Here is a 19,225-nt window from a genome sequence, read left to right as displayed (position 1 = left end):
CTGCCACAAAAGATTAATACATACGACGGGGGTTAGATCAGTTTCTGGTCTCGGAGTGAAAACATGACGCCAGGTACACAGTGATAGTATTTTATTCAACGTAGTTGTTTTGTAGGTTGACACATGTAACACAACGATCCTGCAGTTTTCTGACCAGAGTATATAATTTTTAATTAAAATTAAAATAAGCCGTAACCGTTTCAATAATGAAACGTTATCTTCATCAAACGTTACTTGGAAGAAAAAGAAGGAAGAAAGAAGAAAGAAAGAAGACATAGAGAAGTTTCACAATTTACTAGAAAAGAAAGGGTACAACAAAGAGATAAAGAAGAGCAGAATAGAAGGGAAAAAAGGAAAGGAAGGAGAAAAGAGAAAAAGGAAGAGGGGGAGAGAAAATGGCATGGGATAGAGAGCATTGGAGAGAAGAGAGAGATACTGAAGAACTTATTAAGAAAAGGTGGTGTGAAAACATACAGAAAAGGAGGGCGGAGAGTTCTGGAAGTGGTTAAGGAAATGAGAAATAGGAGAAAAAACATAAATGAAAAAGTATTCGCATGAAATTAATGAAAAAGGAATAGTGTATGAAGTGAAGTGTAAAAATTGTAATATGATATACATTTGAGAAACAGGCAAAAAGCTTAAGGAAAGAGTGAAACAACATAGGGATGATATGAGGCTTAAAAGAGAGAATAACACTATATACAAACATGTTAAAGAAACGGGGCATGATATAGATCGGGAAGGGGTCCAAGGTCTAAAAAAAGAGAATAGAACAATAATAAGAAAATGGAAAGAAAAGCGGAGGATTAAGAAAGAAAGAAGTGAAGATTAATGAACGGAGAAATGGACTTCTAATACATGAATTATGGGATAGATTGTTAGAACGAATTGAAGGATAAAAAATCACGGATGTGAAAATTAGTAAGAGAAGCAATAGAAATAAAATTATTTGATAGAACATTGAATAGAGAAAAACTTCAGGATTAATGTATATTTGGAATAATTTATTAAAATAATTATTATAAAAGAGAAATTTGAAAAAAAAAAAGAAAACAGTTGTATAAAAAATTTTAAATGAAACAGTAATTTATAACAATACCTGATTGTTTCATATTAAAATTTAAAATTATAAAATGTAACATTTAAAATTATATAACAATAATAATTTAATATTATTAAAACATTTCTTCCAAGTAACGTCTGATAAAAATAATGTTGAGTTATTGAAACTGTAACGGCTTATTTTATTTTTATTTTAATAAAAAAAGTATATACTATGATCAGAAAATTATTAATTATTTATTTAGTCTTGTGTTGCAAATCATACTTTCGAAATCCATCAAATGGAGGTCGGTGGAGCTGTGCTGGGATCAATGTGATTTAAGTATATAAGGACAATAGAAGTAAACTTAGAATTAATATATAATAAAGTGTTGTTAAATAAATATCGTAACGAGATTTTCCGCTAATGTAGTGATGCATAAAACTTGTTCTGTTTTAGGTACAAAGGGTTTGCTTCCTGTTCGATGGATGGCGCCTGAAAGTTTGAAGGATGGAATTTTTACAAGTCATTCTGATGTTTGGAGCTACGGTGTTGTATTGTGGGAAATGGCAACGTTGGCTTCACAACCATATCAGGTAATCTCACGTCAACTTCACTATGTCCGTTGCTGTATATATATATATATATATATATATATATATATATATATATATATATATATATATATATATTATGGCTGGCAGTATTCGTTTTTCAAATTAAAAATTATGTATAATTTTAATTTTATTTTTAATTAATGTTTGTATTGCAAGGATCGCGTTTTATAAAATATTAAGGTTAAAGTAATTAAATATTACAAATTAAGTATAATGCAAGCTGCAAAATATTATTATTCAATAGTCAGCGTAATAATGTAAATAAAATGTTTCGTTAAAAATCTAGCAATGCAGGAAAGTAATGCAAACAATGCATCAATTCTTGCATAAGCCAAATACTGTACATTATAAAAAAAAATTGTAAACTTTTGTAAACATTTCACACATTCACAAATATAAAAAAATTGCTTAAAATCAAAAAATCAAAGTGTGTCAAAAATTGCAATTTTTGAGTCTTAACACATAAAAAAAAATTGTTTTTCCAGGTAAAAGAAAATCGCACGTGCCATCCAGCAAACAACAAAAATAAAACCAGGTTAAACAAAACTGGAAAACAAAAGTTGTTAAAAATCAGTTTAAAACAGCAGTAAACAGTCAGTTCAACACAGTCTTCAAAAATCTTAAAATAGCTTTTAAAATCAGCAAAAATTAATCCTTAATAGTCTACATAATCAAGTCTTTAAAAATTTAATCAAAGACAGCGGGACAATCAAATAACAGTCAACAAACAATCATCATAAAATATATTATTCTATCCACAAAAAACATCAAGTCATCATTAGCATTTAAAAGTATTCCATAACTCAATGCTCATCTACATCAACCACTAATTAAAAGTATCAACTTAAAAAAAAATACATCCATCACCTAAATCATCATTAAAACATCATCAAAACCATCAAATATATATTACTCCTATTCAAGGCTCAAAAATTCAATACTCAATCAAAGCAATACTCATCTAGCAAATATTCCAATTATCCATTATTAACACATCACAACACTTACAATCATAAATTTTATCTATAAGAAATATAATTGTTATCAATAAAATAAAATTACTATTTTCTTACTTATATTAATCCCCATTTAATAAATAATAATTAAATTAACCTCTCACACATAAATATAAAATCGTTCCCACTCATTTTAAATAATAAATAAAAAGCGCTCAATATCACTCAAATTACATCCCCAATTAGGCACTAAGTAACTAGGTTGTCATGGTGGAGTATGCTGTCGGTTACAATACAAAAAAAAAAAATTGTAAACTTTTGTAAACATTTCACACATTCACAAATATAAAAAAATTGCTTAAAATCAAACAATCAAAGTGTGTCAAAAATTGCAATTTTTGAGTCTTAACACATAAAAAAAATTTGTTTTTCCAAGTAAAAGAAAATCGCACGTGCCATCCAGCAAACAACAAAAATAAAACCAGGTTAAACAAAACTGGAAAACAAAAGTTGTTAAAAATCAGTTTAAAACAGCAGTAAACAGTCAGTTCAACACAGTCTTCAAAAATCTTAAAACAGCTTTTAAAATCAGCAAAAATTAATCCTTAATAGTCTACATAATCAAGTCTTTAAAAATTTAATCAAAGACAGCGGGACAATCAAATAACAGTCAACAAACAATCATCATAAAATATATTATTCTATCCACAAAAAACATCAAGTCATCATTAGCATTTAAAAGTATTCCATAACTCAATGCTCATCTACATCAACCACTAATTAAAAGTATCAACTTAAAAAAAAATACATCCATCACCTAAATCATCATTAAAACATCATCAAAACCATCAAATATATATTACTCCTATTCAAGGCTCAAAAATTCAATACTCAATCAAAGCAATACTCATCTAGCAAATATTCCAATTATCCATTATTAACACATCACAACACTTACAATCATAAATTTTATCTATAAGAAATATAATTGTTATCAATAAAATAAAATTACTATTTTCTTACTTATATTAATCCCCATTTAATAAATAATAATTAAATTAACCTCTCACACATAAATATAAAATCGTTCCCACTCATTTTAAATAATAAATAAAAAGCGCTCAATATCACTCAAATTACATCCCCAATTAGGCACTAAGTAACTAGGTTGTCATGGTGGAGTATGCTGTCGGTTACAATACAAAAAAAAAATTGTAAACTTTTGTAAACATTTCACACATTCACAAATATAAAAAAAATTGCTTAAAATCAAAAAATCAAAGTGTGTCAAAAATTGCAATTTTTGAGTCTTAACACATAAAAAAAATTTGTTTTTCCAAGTAAAAGAAAATCGCACGTGCCATCCAGCAAACAACAAAAATAAAACCAGGTTAAACAAAACTGGAAAACAAAAGTTGTTAAAAATCAGTTTAAAACAGCAGTAAACAGTCAGTTCAACACAGTCTTCAAAAATCTTAAAACAGCTTTTAAAATCAGCAAAAATTAATCCTTAATAGTCTACATAATCAAGTCTTTAAAAATTTAATCAAAGACAGCGGGACAATCAAATAACAGTCAACAAACAATCATCATAAAATACATTATTCTATCCACAAAAAACATCAAGTCATCATTAGCATTTAAAAGTATTCCATAACTCAATGCTCATCTACATCAACCACTAATTAAAAGTATCAACTTAAAAAGCTACATCCATCACCTAAATCATCATTAAAACATCATCAAAACCATCAAATATATATTACTCCTATTCAAGGCTCAAAAATTCAATACTCAATCAAAGCAATACTCATCTAGCAAATATTCCAATTATTCATTATTAACACATCACAACACTTACAATCATAAATTTTATCTATAAGAAATATAATTGTTATCAATAAAATAAAATTACTATTTTCTTACTTATATTAATCCCCATTTAATAAATAATAATTAAATTAACCTCTCACACATAAATATAAAATCGTTCCCACTCATTTTAAATAATAAATAAAAAGCGCTCAATATCACTCAAATTACATCCCCAATTAGACACTAAATAACTAGGTTGTCAATATATATATATATATATATATATATATATATATATATATATATATATATATATATATATATATATATACAGTATATATATACAGTAGAGCGTCGATTATCCGAACGTCGGTCAACCGAACGACTGCTTAACCGAACTGTGTACTCGCTCGCACCTGTTACTCTCCCACCCTACCGTCCATCATCCCCCTCACTCCCAAACCAAGTTTCCCACAGTAGTCGCCGCATTGAGCCACCGCTGGCGGAACATTGCTTCTAATGGGGCCTTCATAAGGCGCTGCTGACCGGCCAAGCCGCTAGTCGCTGTGTTTCAACAATCAGCACACTTCTTTTTATGAATAAATTTACTGTACAGTACTTCTTTTTGGCAAATAAACATGTACAGTTCGATTATCCGAACAAACCAGTTTTCCGAACACCCATGTCCCCCAATTACTTCGGATAATCGACGCTCTACTGTATATATATACAGGGTATTTCAAAACAACACCGACAACGTATGAGAGGTGATTCCTGACACCAAGATAAGACAAAAAGTATAGACCAACCTGGTTGCACAAATGCTTTCTTTCGGAGTTATAGGCTGCCGAAAACTTGAAAAAATGAACTTTAAAGGTTCATAGCTCCAAAATTGTGGGACCTACCATACTCGGGTCAAGACTTTACCTAGGAACTAATATGTGCCCTATCCAAAAATACATGTTTCAGAATTCTAAGGTATTCACGCAAAAATTGTTTTGGGGAGTTTGGCTACGGGCATGTAATCTGAAGTACTTACCAACTACCTCCATAAAAATTGTTGCAAAAGTACAACAGGATTCTGAAACATGGATACTTGGATACGGCAAATGTTAGTTCATAAGTGACCCGACTACAGTAGGTCCCATAGTTTTGGAGCTAAGGGTCCTTAAAGTTAATTTTTTCTTGTTTTCGACAGCTTATAACTCCGAAAGGAAGCATTTGTGCACCCAGGTTGGTCTAGACTTTTTGTCTTATCTTGGTGTCAGGAATCACCTCCCAAACGTTGTCTGTGTTGTTTTGAAACACCCCATATATATAAAATAAATAGGTCACGAACTCGTGAAACTACGATCAGGTATACTTATGTTATATTATACTTTCGTCGTAGGGAACTTTCATCAATAGAGTTACTTAACAATTAACTAGCAATTGCTATTTTTTGTCATTATCAATTTTAGTTGTTATCAAATTTCCATGACTTATTATAGTTATTAGCGTACTTCATTATCTCTTGTCCTCCATCTTCCTTGACATCATCATAACATCAATACATTGTCAAAATTCCCTCTTATATTACATTTACATCACATTCATCACTTTTATCATAATCTATATATATAAAATTGAAAATCATTATGTTTGTGACTCTGAATCTCCTGAACCGCCCGACCGATCTCGATCAAATTTGTAACATGGATGAGGTTCGAGACTGGGCAGGTTTTAGGCTATTCATTTTGATGATAGAACTGAGGGATAGGGGAGGAGGAGGGGGTATAAATAAATAAATAAATAAATAAATAAATAAATAAAACTTAATAACTCCTTAACCACTCGATCGATCTTGATCAAATTTTCAACATAGATGAGGTTCAGGCCTGGGATTGTTTTTATAATTTAAATATGACGGAGCAACGTAGGGGAGGAGAAGGAGGGGGAAATATATAAAAATCAATTTATATAAAACTGAAAGTGACTATTTTTGTAACTTAATAACTCTTGAAATATCCGACCGATCTCAATCTTTTCAAGATACATGAGGTTCGGATCTGGAAACAGTTTTGTGATTTCGTTAGATCCAATGGCGGCGGAGGGGAGGGGGCGTGTAAATAAAAACTAACAAAACCTAATAACTTTTGAATCGCGGTTGGTCAATCACCAAATCCCGGTCAAATTTTCAACATATATGAGGGTCGGGCCTTGGGTGTTTTTTATCGTTTCATTTTGACGAACCAACGTAGGGGAGGAGGAGGGGGAGATATATGTAAAAAAAAAAAAAAAGACTGCTTTTGTGACTTTATCACTCTTGAACCACCCGACCGATATCAATCAAATTTTGAACTACATAAGTTTAGGGGCAGGGATTGCTTTAGGCTATTTACTTTGAGATGCAACGTAGGGGAGGGGGAGGAAGAGATAAATTTAAAAATGATCAAAAATGACCGATATTAGTGCTGAATCCATAGTTTTCGGGGTCGATGAGAGAAACAGTGACACTTCTGATGTTATTTCAATCCAGGTTCAGACCTGATAGTTGGGGAGGGGGATAAATTTTAAAATGATCGAAAATGACCAATATTAGTATCGAATCCATTGTTTCAGGAGTAACTGAGATTAACAGTGACAATTCTGATGCCGTGTGCCGCAGTACGGAGGAGGGGAGTTATATATAATGATGAGCGAAAGTGGTCAATATTAGTGTCTAATCCATAGGTTTCGGGATCATTCAGATGAAAAGTGACATTTCCGATCCAGTTTAAATCCAAAATCAGCCCCGTCACTTGTGGGAGGGGGAGAAGGAGATATATAAAAATGATTGAAAATGGCCGCTATCAGTGTCGAATTTACAGTTTTCTGGGTTGCTTAAATGAACAGTGATACTTTCGATCCCGTTTAAATTCAAATTCAACCCCGCAACTTGGAGAGGAGGAGTAATTTAAAAATGGTCGAAAATGACCGATGTTAGTGTTGAATCTATAGTTCTTGGGGTCACTGAGATGAACGGTGACACTAATTAAATTAGGGAAATAATTAGTTATTTACAGCTAAGAGTAAAGATTGTTACTACATCATAACGTTCCCAAAGATTAACAAACATGCTTGCTGTGTAAACATGCTTGCTGCAATAAGCAAAATAATAATAATAATAATAATAATAATAATAATAATAATAATAATAATAATAATAATAATAATAATAATAATAATAATAATAATAATAATGATAATAATAATAATGGCAATAAAATACATGAGATACAAAGATGTGAATTTAAATTATTTATTTCAACCCAGCGAAGCGGGTAATACATGCTAGTCTTCTATATTATAAAATTGAAAGTGACTATGTTTGTGACTCTTAATCTCCTGAACCGCCCGACCGATCTTGATCAAATTTCTGACCTAAATGCGGTTCTACGCTGGGAGTGTTTTTAGCTTTTCACTTTGAAGGTAGAACTTAGGAGAGAGGGAGGAGGGGAATTATAAATAAAATAAAATAAAACTTAATAACTCTTGAACCACCCGACCGATCTCGATCAAACTTTCAACATAGGTAAGGTTGGAGCCTGGGATGTTTCCGTCGTTTCACTTTTACGGTGCAACGTAGGGCAGGGAGAAGGGGGAGATATAAGTTTAAAAAATGAAAATAAAAGTGACTGTTTGTGTGACTTCATCACGCTTAAACCACTCGACCGATCTTAACCAAACTTTCAACATAGATGAGGTTCGGACCGGGGAGGTTTTTATCATATCACATTTGCAAAAGAACTTAGGGGAGGAGGAGTGGAGGGGAGAGATCAATAAAAATAAATAAAACTTAATAACTCTTGAACCACCAGACTCATCTCGATCAAATGTTCAACATAGATGAGGTTCGGGGCTGGAATTTTTTATATATTTTCACTTTGACGGTAGGCCATAGAGGAGGAGCAACAGAGGGGGAGATTTATATATAAAAAATAAATAAAACTTAACTCTTGAACCACCCAACCGATCTCGATCAAATTTTCAACATAGATGAGGTTCGGGACTGGAATGGTATTTATCTATGGGAAAGCAGGGGATATATATATATATACAGGTATATCTTGAACCATCTGACCGATTTCGATCAAATTTACAACCTAGATGAAGTTTAAACCTGAGATGGTTTTTGTCTTATCACTTTGACGGTGTAATTTAAAGGTGGGGGAGGAGAGATACATTTAAAAATGATCATAAATGGCCGATATTATTGTCGAATCCGTAGTTTTCGTGGTTGCTGAGATGAATAGTGACACTTCTGATGCCGTGCTCCACAACATAGTGAGGGGAGGGGTTATATAAAATCATAGAAAGTGAGTGATATTAAAGAGCGCTTTAGTAATAGTAAAAAGTGACTGACTAACAGAACATATTGTTATTTTTTCTTAATTTAACTCAGCGAAGCGGGTAATTGATGCTAGTATACTATAATTGTCGTATCATCAAATCATAACGTCAAACACTGAAGGAAACCAAGAACTGAAACATTTTGAGTAAGCTGAAGTAATTTATATTTTTATTTATTACTAGCATCAATTACCCGCTTCGCCGGGTTAAATCGAGAAAAATAGTAATGTTTCGTTAGTCAGTCACTTTTTTTCACTTTTTACTATTACTAAAGCACTCCTTGATATTGGTCATTTTCGATGATTTTTATATATCCTATCTCCTTCCCCCATGTTGCGGGCCACGGCATCGGAAGTACCATTGTTCATCTCAGCGACGCCGAAAAGTATGAATGCGACACTGATATTGGTCATTTTGATTATATATATATATATATATATATATATATATATATATATATATATATATATATATATATCCCCTCCCACAATTTTTGCGGGGCTGAATTTGGATTTAAATGACATCAGAAGTGTCACTGTTCATCTCAGTGACCTCAAAAACTATAGATTCGATACTAATATCGGTCATTTTCGAATGTCTTTCCCCTCTTTTAAGTTACATCGTCAAAGTGATATGACAAGAATCATCTCATGTTCGAACTTCATCTAGGTTGAAAATTTGATCGAGATCGGTCCGGTTGTTCAAGAGCTATTAAGTTTATATATATATATATATATATACCCCTCCTACCTCCTCCCCTAAGTTCTATCGTCAAAGTGAATAGATAAATACCATCCCAGGCCCGAACCTCATCTATGTTGAAAATTTAATCGAGATCGGTCAAGTGGTTTAAGAGTGAAGTCATATAGCCAGTCACTTTCATTTTTTTTTTACATATATCCCGCTCCCCTCCCTCTCCCCTACGTTGCACCGTAAAAGTGAAATAACGAAAACATCCCAGGCTCGAAGCTTATCTATGTTGAAAGTTTGATCAAGATCGGTCAGGTAGTTTAAATGTGCTGAACTCACAAAGATAGTTAGTTTTATTTTTACTTTTTTTTTTTTTACCTATATCTTTCCCTTCCCCATCCCCTTCGTTGCACTGAAAAAGTGAAGTAAAGAAAACATCCCAGGCCTGAACCTTATCTATATTGAAAGTTTGATCGAGATCGGTCGGGTGGTTCAAGAGTTATTAAGTTTTATTCATTTTCGTATATTTCCCCTCCCCCTCTTCTAAGATCTAATGTAAAAAGGAAATGATAAAAAAACTTCCTAGGTTTGATCTTCATATATGTTGAAAATTTGATTGAGATCAATCTGGTGGTTCAAAAGTAATTAATTCACGAACATAGTCACTTTAATTTTTATATTTATTGATTTTTGTATATCTGCCCCTCTACCCCCTTCCCTACATTTCTCTGTCAAAGTGAAATGATAGAAATCATCCCAGTCTCAAACCTCATCTGCGTTGCAAACTTGATCAAGATCGGTCGGGTGGTTCAAGAGTTATTAAGTTTTATTTATTTTTTCTGTCCCCCTCCTGCCCCTCCCCTAAGTTCTACTGTCAAAGTGAAATGCTAAAACACTTCCAGGCCAGAACCGCATCTACGTTGAAAATTTGATCGAGAAGAGTGTAGTCGTAATGTAAGAAGAAATGATAGATTCAGTTATACCGGTAATAGCATGAGCGGCGATTAAGGGGGGAAAGAGGAGGCAGTTGCCCCCTACTTTTTTTGAAGTGACACCCTAATTTATATAGGTTCATTTGGAAATGTAAACAGGGTGTCCACCCAATTTGGAAAAAAATCTCTGACTTTTCCCTGACTTCATGATGAAAGTTCCAGATTTCCCTGACCCCTGGATAACTTAAAAATATAGAAGAAAGAAAGAAACCCCAGCATCCACATAGTTGGCCTTGTTCTCTTCCGCTTCTGTTTCTTTCTTTTTTCAGTTTTCTTTATAAAGGAATGTAAATTTACAAACATGCGCATTTGGCCGATATTGATTAAGCCTACATATTACACAAAATGTAAAGTAACAAACCAAAGTGTGCAGTATACAGGGTACTTAAGATATGAAAAAAAAATACACATTATAATACTAATTACACAATATTATAATATTGCCTACAGTAATAAACAGTCCATACATGATTTTACTGATTATTAAAAAAAAAACACATTATGTAACACATACTTTTGCTGGAGCAGTTGTTAATGCAACCCATTTAGAAATTTGTTTTCATCCTTTCTCGCATAGTTTTCTTCTCATTGATCTGAATATTTTTCTTGTTGTCTTCGCAGTTTAATTTTCTTCTCTTCTTCCTTCAGCTCCTTTAGTTGTTACTGAATCTTCCGTTTCTCTCTCCTCTTCTCGCCTCCAGCATTTATTTCTCTTTTCTTTTCCAAATACACCTGATATTGTCTCATTGAACTTCTCACTGAATTTATCATACCTCTTGTAATTATTAATCCTGATGATCCACCTATTCTCATCACAGAATCATATATGATCCACTGAGCCACCAGAGATTCTTCTTGTAAGTTGTCAACAATGAGAATTTTATTTTTGTGTCACCAATTTCAAAAAATGCGTTTCCATGAAAGAAGATAAAACACAATTTCATAAAACTGACCATAAGTCTATGAAGTAAAAAAATAGTCATCAAGTAAAAAACTAAGTAAAAAACTCATCAAGTCCAATACCATCTCTGTCATTGGCTATGAATTAATTCGAATGTTCGGGGGCGCGGTGGCTCAGTGGTAGAGCGTTCACCTCCGGTACTTGGGGTCCCTGGTTCGATCCCAACTCGTGCTGTGTGGACTTTGTGGTGGACAAACACCGTGCTCGTAGGTTTTCTCGGGGTTCTCCCGTTTCCTCCCACTTTCTTCATTCCACCATTTCATTCATTTCTCATAATCACCGTCTCCTTTAGCCTAACTGGCATAACTGTGGAACGTAACACTTAAAGATTTCATTTCATTTTTTTTTATTCGAATGTTCCTTAAATTCTTCAGTCTGAGCTTTCACTGTGAGCTCTGGAGATACTATTTTTTCGCGTTCTCAGCCACTTGTCCAGATATCCTCTTACACAAAGCATGGAATTCTTCTAGAAATGCCTTTTGAGCAAACATGCCAGGATGCAGTTAGATGTGTTTCTCGCAGAAAATTAGTTTCAACAAGTATATCAGAGAACACTGACTCCCTCAATATCATCATTGAGAACGCCACATTTTGCATCCAGTAACAATAAAGAAATCAACCCTATTTCATAAATTCAGTAACAATGGACCTAAATCGATTTTACGCTGACTTTCCCTGACCAATCTGCCACTTCCCTGACTTCGCCTGATACATTTTTACTTCCCTGACCTTTCCCTGACTTTCACTTATTTTTCAGAATGTGGACACCCTGGTAAAGGTTTTGTATGTATTACTGTTTCATAGAAAGAAATGGTGCCATATATTTGCCGTTGTGTCAGTACGTATTGGTTATTTGTCTTAACATGGAGTTAAGAAAGCTACAGGAATTGCGTTTTAATTGCAATTCAAAGCAATTAATATTGCAATTGCATATATTTTTAAATGGCATAGCATATGCTTGCAGTACTTACTATATTTCATTTTCGAAGAGTAAAGACATTCATTTAATGGCATGTGTGGAATTAAAAAGTATAAGTTGTTCATTAATTCCTAGTTTCAATATAACTTCTGCAAAACAAGCGTCATTAATCATTGCTATGATTAATATTATCCCTTCTATTTATTTGTTTTGCAACTTTATTAAATAATCTGATAACACAATTTTCCTGACAGAATTTTAAGATGTCCATGAGCAAGGACTCAAATCTCTTCTTACTCTTTCGTTGTTTAAGAGTATAAAGAACTAGTACCTACCTGTATTGCTCTTATGAATTTACTTAATAAAATAGAAATACGATATACGGTATTTTAAGTAAAGAAAGATACTATTCTATTAGTTATACAACCTTTCATCAAACAGTGTTAGAAACAACCAAGAAATCTAACATTGATATACAATTGTTCAAATCATGTCTTGCCTACCCACTTTTAACGTCCAACCGCCGCCACTGGGTAATAGAACCGAACCCAATTTCAGAAGAAACAGAAATAATAATCGTATAACATTTAGAAATCAGGCAAACAGTATATCTAATTTTTCTCGAACTGGATTTCGTAGTAATTTCATAGGTGGCAGAAATTCTCAAAATAGAAATCAAAGAACTGGAGGAATTTATAATATACAGGACTGTATTCAAGACTTGCGGTTCAATGCAACCTAATTGAATCTTTTGGTAATGTAGCTTGAGCTAAAGTTATGGCGTCCGATAAAATATTTTCAATTAGTTATTGTTTTGTTTCACTTTGAGTATTGTTATCATTTCTTTGTAATTGGCTTCACTTATCAATATTGTGCTTTCAAAGTCTTTTATAATCATCTTAATTATGCTCAAATGGAAGAAATGTTATGTAGTATTTCAATATACTTTAATTGAATTTGTCGATGAGCTCGGATGATATTGAATTAAAGAATCTATTTTAGGACCTAAATAATTAGCAAAAGGGTCGCATTTTGAATGTCCTCTTCGTCGTTAATTTTATAGAATTAAAATGGAATTGATTATTAAATGAATGTAAGAATATTATTGAGACAAAATGAACCTATATGTGTTATAATTTATATATGTGAGGACTATTCGGAAAGTAAGGTAACCAAGCATGTAAGATACGTAACGGTCCAGGATTCTTTCTCAGTTGTAACCAATCTAAGAAGTCCTAATCGGAAGCCATATATACAACGATATTGTATATCTGATATCTGTGAATTACTTCCGTTTTTAATTGTAACTTTTTTGGGCAACGGTGCTTAAAAGTACACAATCTGTTGTGAAGAAAAAAATTTAGAATATATGTTAAGATAGATAGATATTTATATAATGATAAATACAGTTTCGTGTTGTTATGACAACAGAAAGTTTTTCACGGAGATTTGAGAATAAAAGTAAGTTGTGCTGTATATAATTTTAATGTGTGGTAATAGATGGTTCTTGCAAAATATATATAAAAACTAAATGTGCTAATGGTGGGGTGTTATTTATTTGAATTTTCGAACTGGATAATATAAAATATAACGAAAATCTCGTTATACAGGTAAATGGCAACGTTGCATTTCCATTAACATTGGGCGCACAAAGAGTGTACAGCCCAAATGGCTCGTTCGATTTAAAAAAAATCTTCACTTTAGATTGGAAACATCATATTTGGAGTCGGTTTTCCCTCTTACGTTTTGTTGTAACTCTGATAATGTCAGGGGACCCTATATATAATGTTACCCTATGTCAGGGGACTTTTGAGACACCCTATATATATATAATGTGATTGCTTCTTCCAAATTTATTTTAGTTATAGATACCAGATATCCTATTTGTCTTGGATTGTTCCACCCTTTTATTTCAAAAACAATTTGTATTTGTGAAATTTCAGCGGGACGAAGAGCGGATAATTTAAGGGACTGACATTTTGAGGTGACCGAATGCGATCAGATCAGAGTGAATAGGCGGCAGGCAAGTTTTAAAAAAAATAAATAGCAAAAAAGGATCAAGTAATACATTGTTTAAAATGCCTTTCGAAGATAAACATTTTAGTGCAACTGCAACGTTTCTATGTGGTATTTGTTTAAAATGATGAAAGTCTAGGGCAGTTTCTGAAATTTTCTTGTCCATCAATTTGATAGAGGCTACAGACAGACGAATAACAATACTGATTGCAGTTGTAAATTTGGTTAGCTCATAGTGATTAGCCTCTCAAATTAATGAAATACAGTTTTCGGCATTTTTAACAATTATTTTTTCTAAGGGCAAAGGGTATACTCAGAATCGTGGAGTAAATATAAAATATGGAATTATTCAACTAATATATTAGCATCTGGCAAAAATAAAAGCAATCGTTTTTTTAATTATGTAATGTATGTGTTTTTTTTCAGGGTCTTTCAAACGATCAAGTGTTACGGTATGTGATTGAAGGTGGTGTAATGGAAAGACCAGAAAATTGTCCTGACAAGTTGTATGAATTAATGCGAATGTGTTGGCAACATAAACCTTCCAAGAGACCAACGTTCTTAGCATTGGTGTCACTTTTGCTTCCAGACGTGAGCTCTTCATTTGCCCAGGTCTCATTCTATCACAGTGACGAAGGACGTGAAATTCGGTCCCACGAGACAGCGGAGGAACCAGAAGATGCTCCCGTCACTTCAGCTACTCCTCTGGGAGTGTCGCGAGATATTGAAGATTTTTCTCTCGGTTCTGGGAGTGAGTTTGAGGAAGATGATGATGATAATGAAGGACATCAATTGTCAGTAGATATTCTTGGGACATCCGGATATCCGCCCCACCGACAAGTTCGCTTTACAAATTCTGGCAGTATGTCACGGTCTTTAGTTCCTTTCCCAACAACCACTACCATATCATCAGAACCACGGATCACGTCGCATCCTCAGTGGTCGTCGGGTGAGAATTCGAAAAGTGACAGTAGTAAGGGAAGCAAAGTGAGTAATGGAAGTACTGTTAATGGATATGTGATTGGAAGGCATGGACTAAACATCGTGAAGAATGCAGAATGCTAGTTGTTAACCTACTTGTGGATAGCATTTAAAAAAATATTTTCGGAGTTCCATTAAGTGAAACCAAAGATTCACTATAAACTACATACACAAGTGCCATTATGAAACTCTCACAAGAAACTAATACTTAACTTCGTTTTTTTTTTACACGAAAGTATTGAGTAAATTTGTCTCTTTGGGTGAAAAACACAAATTATGTTGTTATAATTTCCCTTGTTTATAACTTTTGTTATTTACACGTATATGCTTATTGTTTCTCTCTTCCTTTTTTCATTTGTTAGAAAAAGAAAGCATATTACTTATGCTGTATTAACAAAAAGGGATATTTTTCAATATACAGGGGCAAGATTTAGTAGACAAATTGATATTCTCAACCAAAGTAATCTAATATGCTGTGGACATACGCAAAAGCGAGGGGAGATCGATCTTTACTAGGTCTTTTTAAGACCCCGATGTTTAAGTATAAAAAATTCTCATCAGATGAGAAGATACATACTCTCATGTCTTAATAAGAACGTTAGTGATTTACAAATGTTTACAAACATTATTTTTTAAATCATGATGGCATTTCATTTTTTATATATCGTTACAAATTTTAATTTAGATTTATGAAACTGCAATTCACATACCAACTTAACAGTAACCACATCAGCAGTTGCTCCATTCCTTTGTTTTACCTACATGATTTTACACCTGGAATCAGCTTCATAGTTCGGCATCTTAAATCTCTGTGTATAATTGTGAAACGAGGATTTACAATTAATTAATTTTCACTATCAGTTAATCATACTTTTATCAGAGAAACTAAATTCCTTTATACGCCTCCACTTCACGATTGAATCCATGTTCAAAGAAAGGCTCCCATCAGGAATAAATTAGAATCTATCAATCACTGAAAATATATTAAGAAGCAGTTCAACTGATGTTCATTTGCAGGGTGTCTATCGGTCACGAAAGTCCCGAAAGTCACAAAATTAGAAATCGGTCATGAAAGTCAAGAAAAATTTACGAAATTTAGCTCTTGGGTCACGATTTTTTTTATCTGTACAAATATAAGTATATTGGAAAATTTTATTCTATAAAACGTTAAAATTCACTACCAAAAATGTCTATGGTCGGCTTTAGACGCTACCAAATCGCAAGCAAAGCACGTTTCTATTGCATGCATGAAAATTCGGTCTAATTCGCATCCAAATTCGCTCTTGAGAAAGTTACGAAATTTTATGTTTGGTATTCACAAAAAAAGTCACGAAATTTCATTTTGGAATTTTAGTAGACACTTTGATTTGGCACTTCGCAATGACGTCCTACACTGTACAGTATTATCTGTTTTGACAATAATTCCATATTTTCTTGATAAAGATGATAACGTATTCAATTATCTCTCTGGTTTTATGAGAATCAAAAAGAAAGGAAAAGAAGAAAGTATAGTGATTATCTATTTAATTAAAACTTACTAGAAATGACAAGATAAACCACACCTTAGTAACAAAATCAATAACTAATAGTCATAAATGCTAAGGGAAATATTTTATAAGTATTTTTAGTTAAATAGCATCATAGCGAAACTAGATAGATGGAATTTTGTACTGTGTTGTTATATTCTTATACAGTTGTAATACAATGACAATAATCAAATTTCCTGTGTAATGAGTTCAAAGTTTTTTTTATTGTTATTGTTTTTGAACTTAATCATACAAAATAATGTGTGCGAGTGTAACATTTAATGATGATTACAACTGTTGAATTATTAAAAATACATTGAAAAATATTTTTTAAGTCGACAAACTACAGGTAAATGTGAAAATTGTAGAAACTATTTTTTTTTAAAATGTATTAGGTTATCCTGTGTTAGAGAAAGAGGAATTATTCGGTCATAACATTCAAGAATACCAATTTTAATATAGTGTAATAAGTGCTTGAAGTTCCAGAGACTGATATATGGGGAAAAGTTTGTTCTCTTTTATTGTTATTATAAAACTCAGCTATAGATCAGCAGATGTAAAACTTTATATATAGATTCATAAACCCATCAGTATGGGTAAAATAAAGTATGCTGTCCATCAAGGAGTTGTTGCATGTAAACTGTGTCAGATTGTTACAGCATTGTGTGGAAATAAACGGTGAAATAAATATATCTCTGCCTTCCATTATTTTTATCTCAATTTATAAATACAATAAGAAATATAACATGAGGATGTTAGATTGTGACTGGTATGGTAGGGTACAAATTGATTCCACACTAAACTTGTCAATAGACTAAAGTCCAGGTCAGGGATTTTTTGCTGTAGTCTCAACAACATATATATATATATATATTGTATGTTTAACGCCTCACAATTATACATCAAGGCTAGGAGAGACAGTGATGATGAAATGGATAATAATGGTGGAATGAGAAAAGTGGAAGGAAACGGGACAGCCACGATAAAACCTACGCATAAGATGTTTGTCTACCACAAAGTCCACTTGTCAGGAGCTAGGATCGAGCCAGGGACCTCATGCGCCAGAGGTGAGCGCTCTACCACTGAGCCACTGCAGCTTTCTAAACAAATTTATGTGACGTTTAGAAAGAAATAACGGATACCATCATTAATACTTAGTAATAGCTTGTTGACTTTATCCATTGCAATTGGTCGAAGAATGATCGGTCTTTTAGAATAATAGCCAGAACGCTTACCTCGCATAAAGAGATTAATAAATGTACAATATGAGCTAAGGACGTTTTGTGTCCCTTTCAGAAGCGAGGGTACCACATGAACTCTCACCGAGTTTCGAGCTCTAATCTCCCGCGTCAAAGGCGCTAAGGTTAACTATATAGCTACAAGGGAGCAGTTTCCTCCAACGAAACTCAGGAAACATGTACGTAATATTGCTGAACTTTCTTTTTAGGGCTTCAGGAGAAAAAAAAGTGTAAATATGATTTTTTCCCCTTCGAATTATGGTAACATCACAGATTCATTGAATTGTATCGCGAACTCCTTGAATGAAAACTATTTATATTCACACTGAATATAAAATCGCAATTTATTGAAAAATTTAGTGTGCTTGAACATAAGTCAGCCCCATATCAAAGAGGATTAAGAGTTTAAATTAAATTTCCATTTCTAGGATTTCTTGTAGGTAAAATTTATATAATCCTTCATACGGTAAGTAATAGTAGCTTATACTATTTGAATCTGTTGTGGCTTGTATTTACGTTAACAAACAGAGTTTCAGAGAATGCAGAAGAAAATAATATTCAAAACGACATAGATAATTTTTCCTCCTGATGCAACACATGGCTCCTAAAAATAAATCCCGATAAGAGTAAATTCATGACAATCTCCTTAAAGAAAAATATTGTACACACTTCATACAATATAAATGGTTTGCCCATTACGAGAGTAAACAGTCATAAGGATCTCGGAGTTACTTTTGACACAAAACTAACTTTCACAGAACAAATAAACACTATCACTAAGCACTCGATGCGTCTTCTAGGACTTCTGTACAGATTAACAGAAATACGAAACGTCTCTTCCTTAACAACTTCCTACAAGACAATAATTTATCCTGAATTGGAATATTATTTACCTATCTGAACAATGGCAGCTCCTGCAAACCTATCCTGGCTGAACTCAGTTCTAAACTTCTTACAATAGTACGCCTTAGAGTACCTCGCACATGTGTGATGACAAAATATGAACTGTTACAAACACTAAATATTCAACTACCTGACACTCGTCATAAAATCAGTGATTTCAAATATCTGTATAAACTCACTCATGGTCAACTCTGATCC

The 19,225-nt window shown here is 32.9% G+C and overlaps 1 protein-coding gene across 2 annotated transcripts in view; it reads left to right on the top strand.

Annotated features, from left to right (window-relative positions):
• The window catches only part of LOC145677526 (insulin-like peptide receptor), a 495,629-nt gene extending 477,485 nt beyond the window's left edge, over positions 1-18,144 (top strand). For both annotated transcript variants that reach the window (XM_081747998.1, XM_081748005.1), the window contains 2 exons: positions 1,502-1,638; positions 14,806-18,144. In XM_081747998.1, coding sequence (XP_081604124.1) covers positions 1,502-1,638; positions 14,806-15,444 — 776 coding nt within the window. In that variant the 3' untranslated portion in view covers positions 15,445-18,144. The remainder of the gene's footprint in view (positions 1-1,501; positions 1,639-14,805) is intronic.
• Positions 18,145-19,225: the final 1,081 nt, after the last annotated feature.

Source organism: Thermobia domestica, chromosome 2 (genome assembly GCF_964235325.1).
Source record: "Thermobia domestica chromosome 2, izTheDome1.hap1.1, whole genome shotgun sequence".
NCBI classification, from domain to species: Eukaryota; Metazoa; Arthropoda; class Insecta; order Zygentoma; family Lepismatidae; genus Thermobia; species Thermobia domestica.
This window is presented reverse-complemented; position numbering and strand designations above follow the sequence as displayed.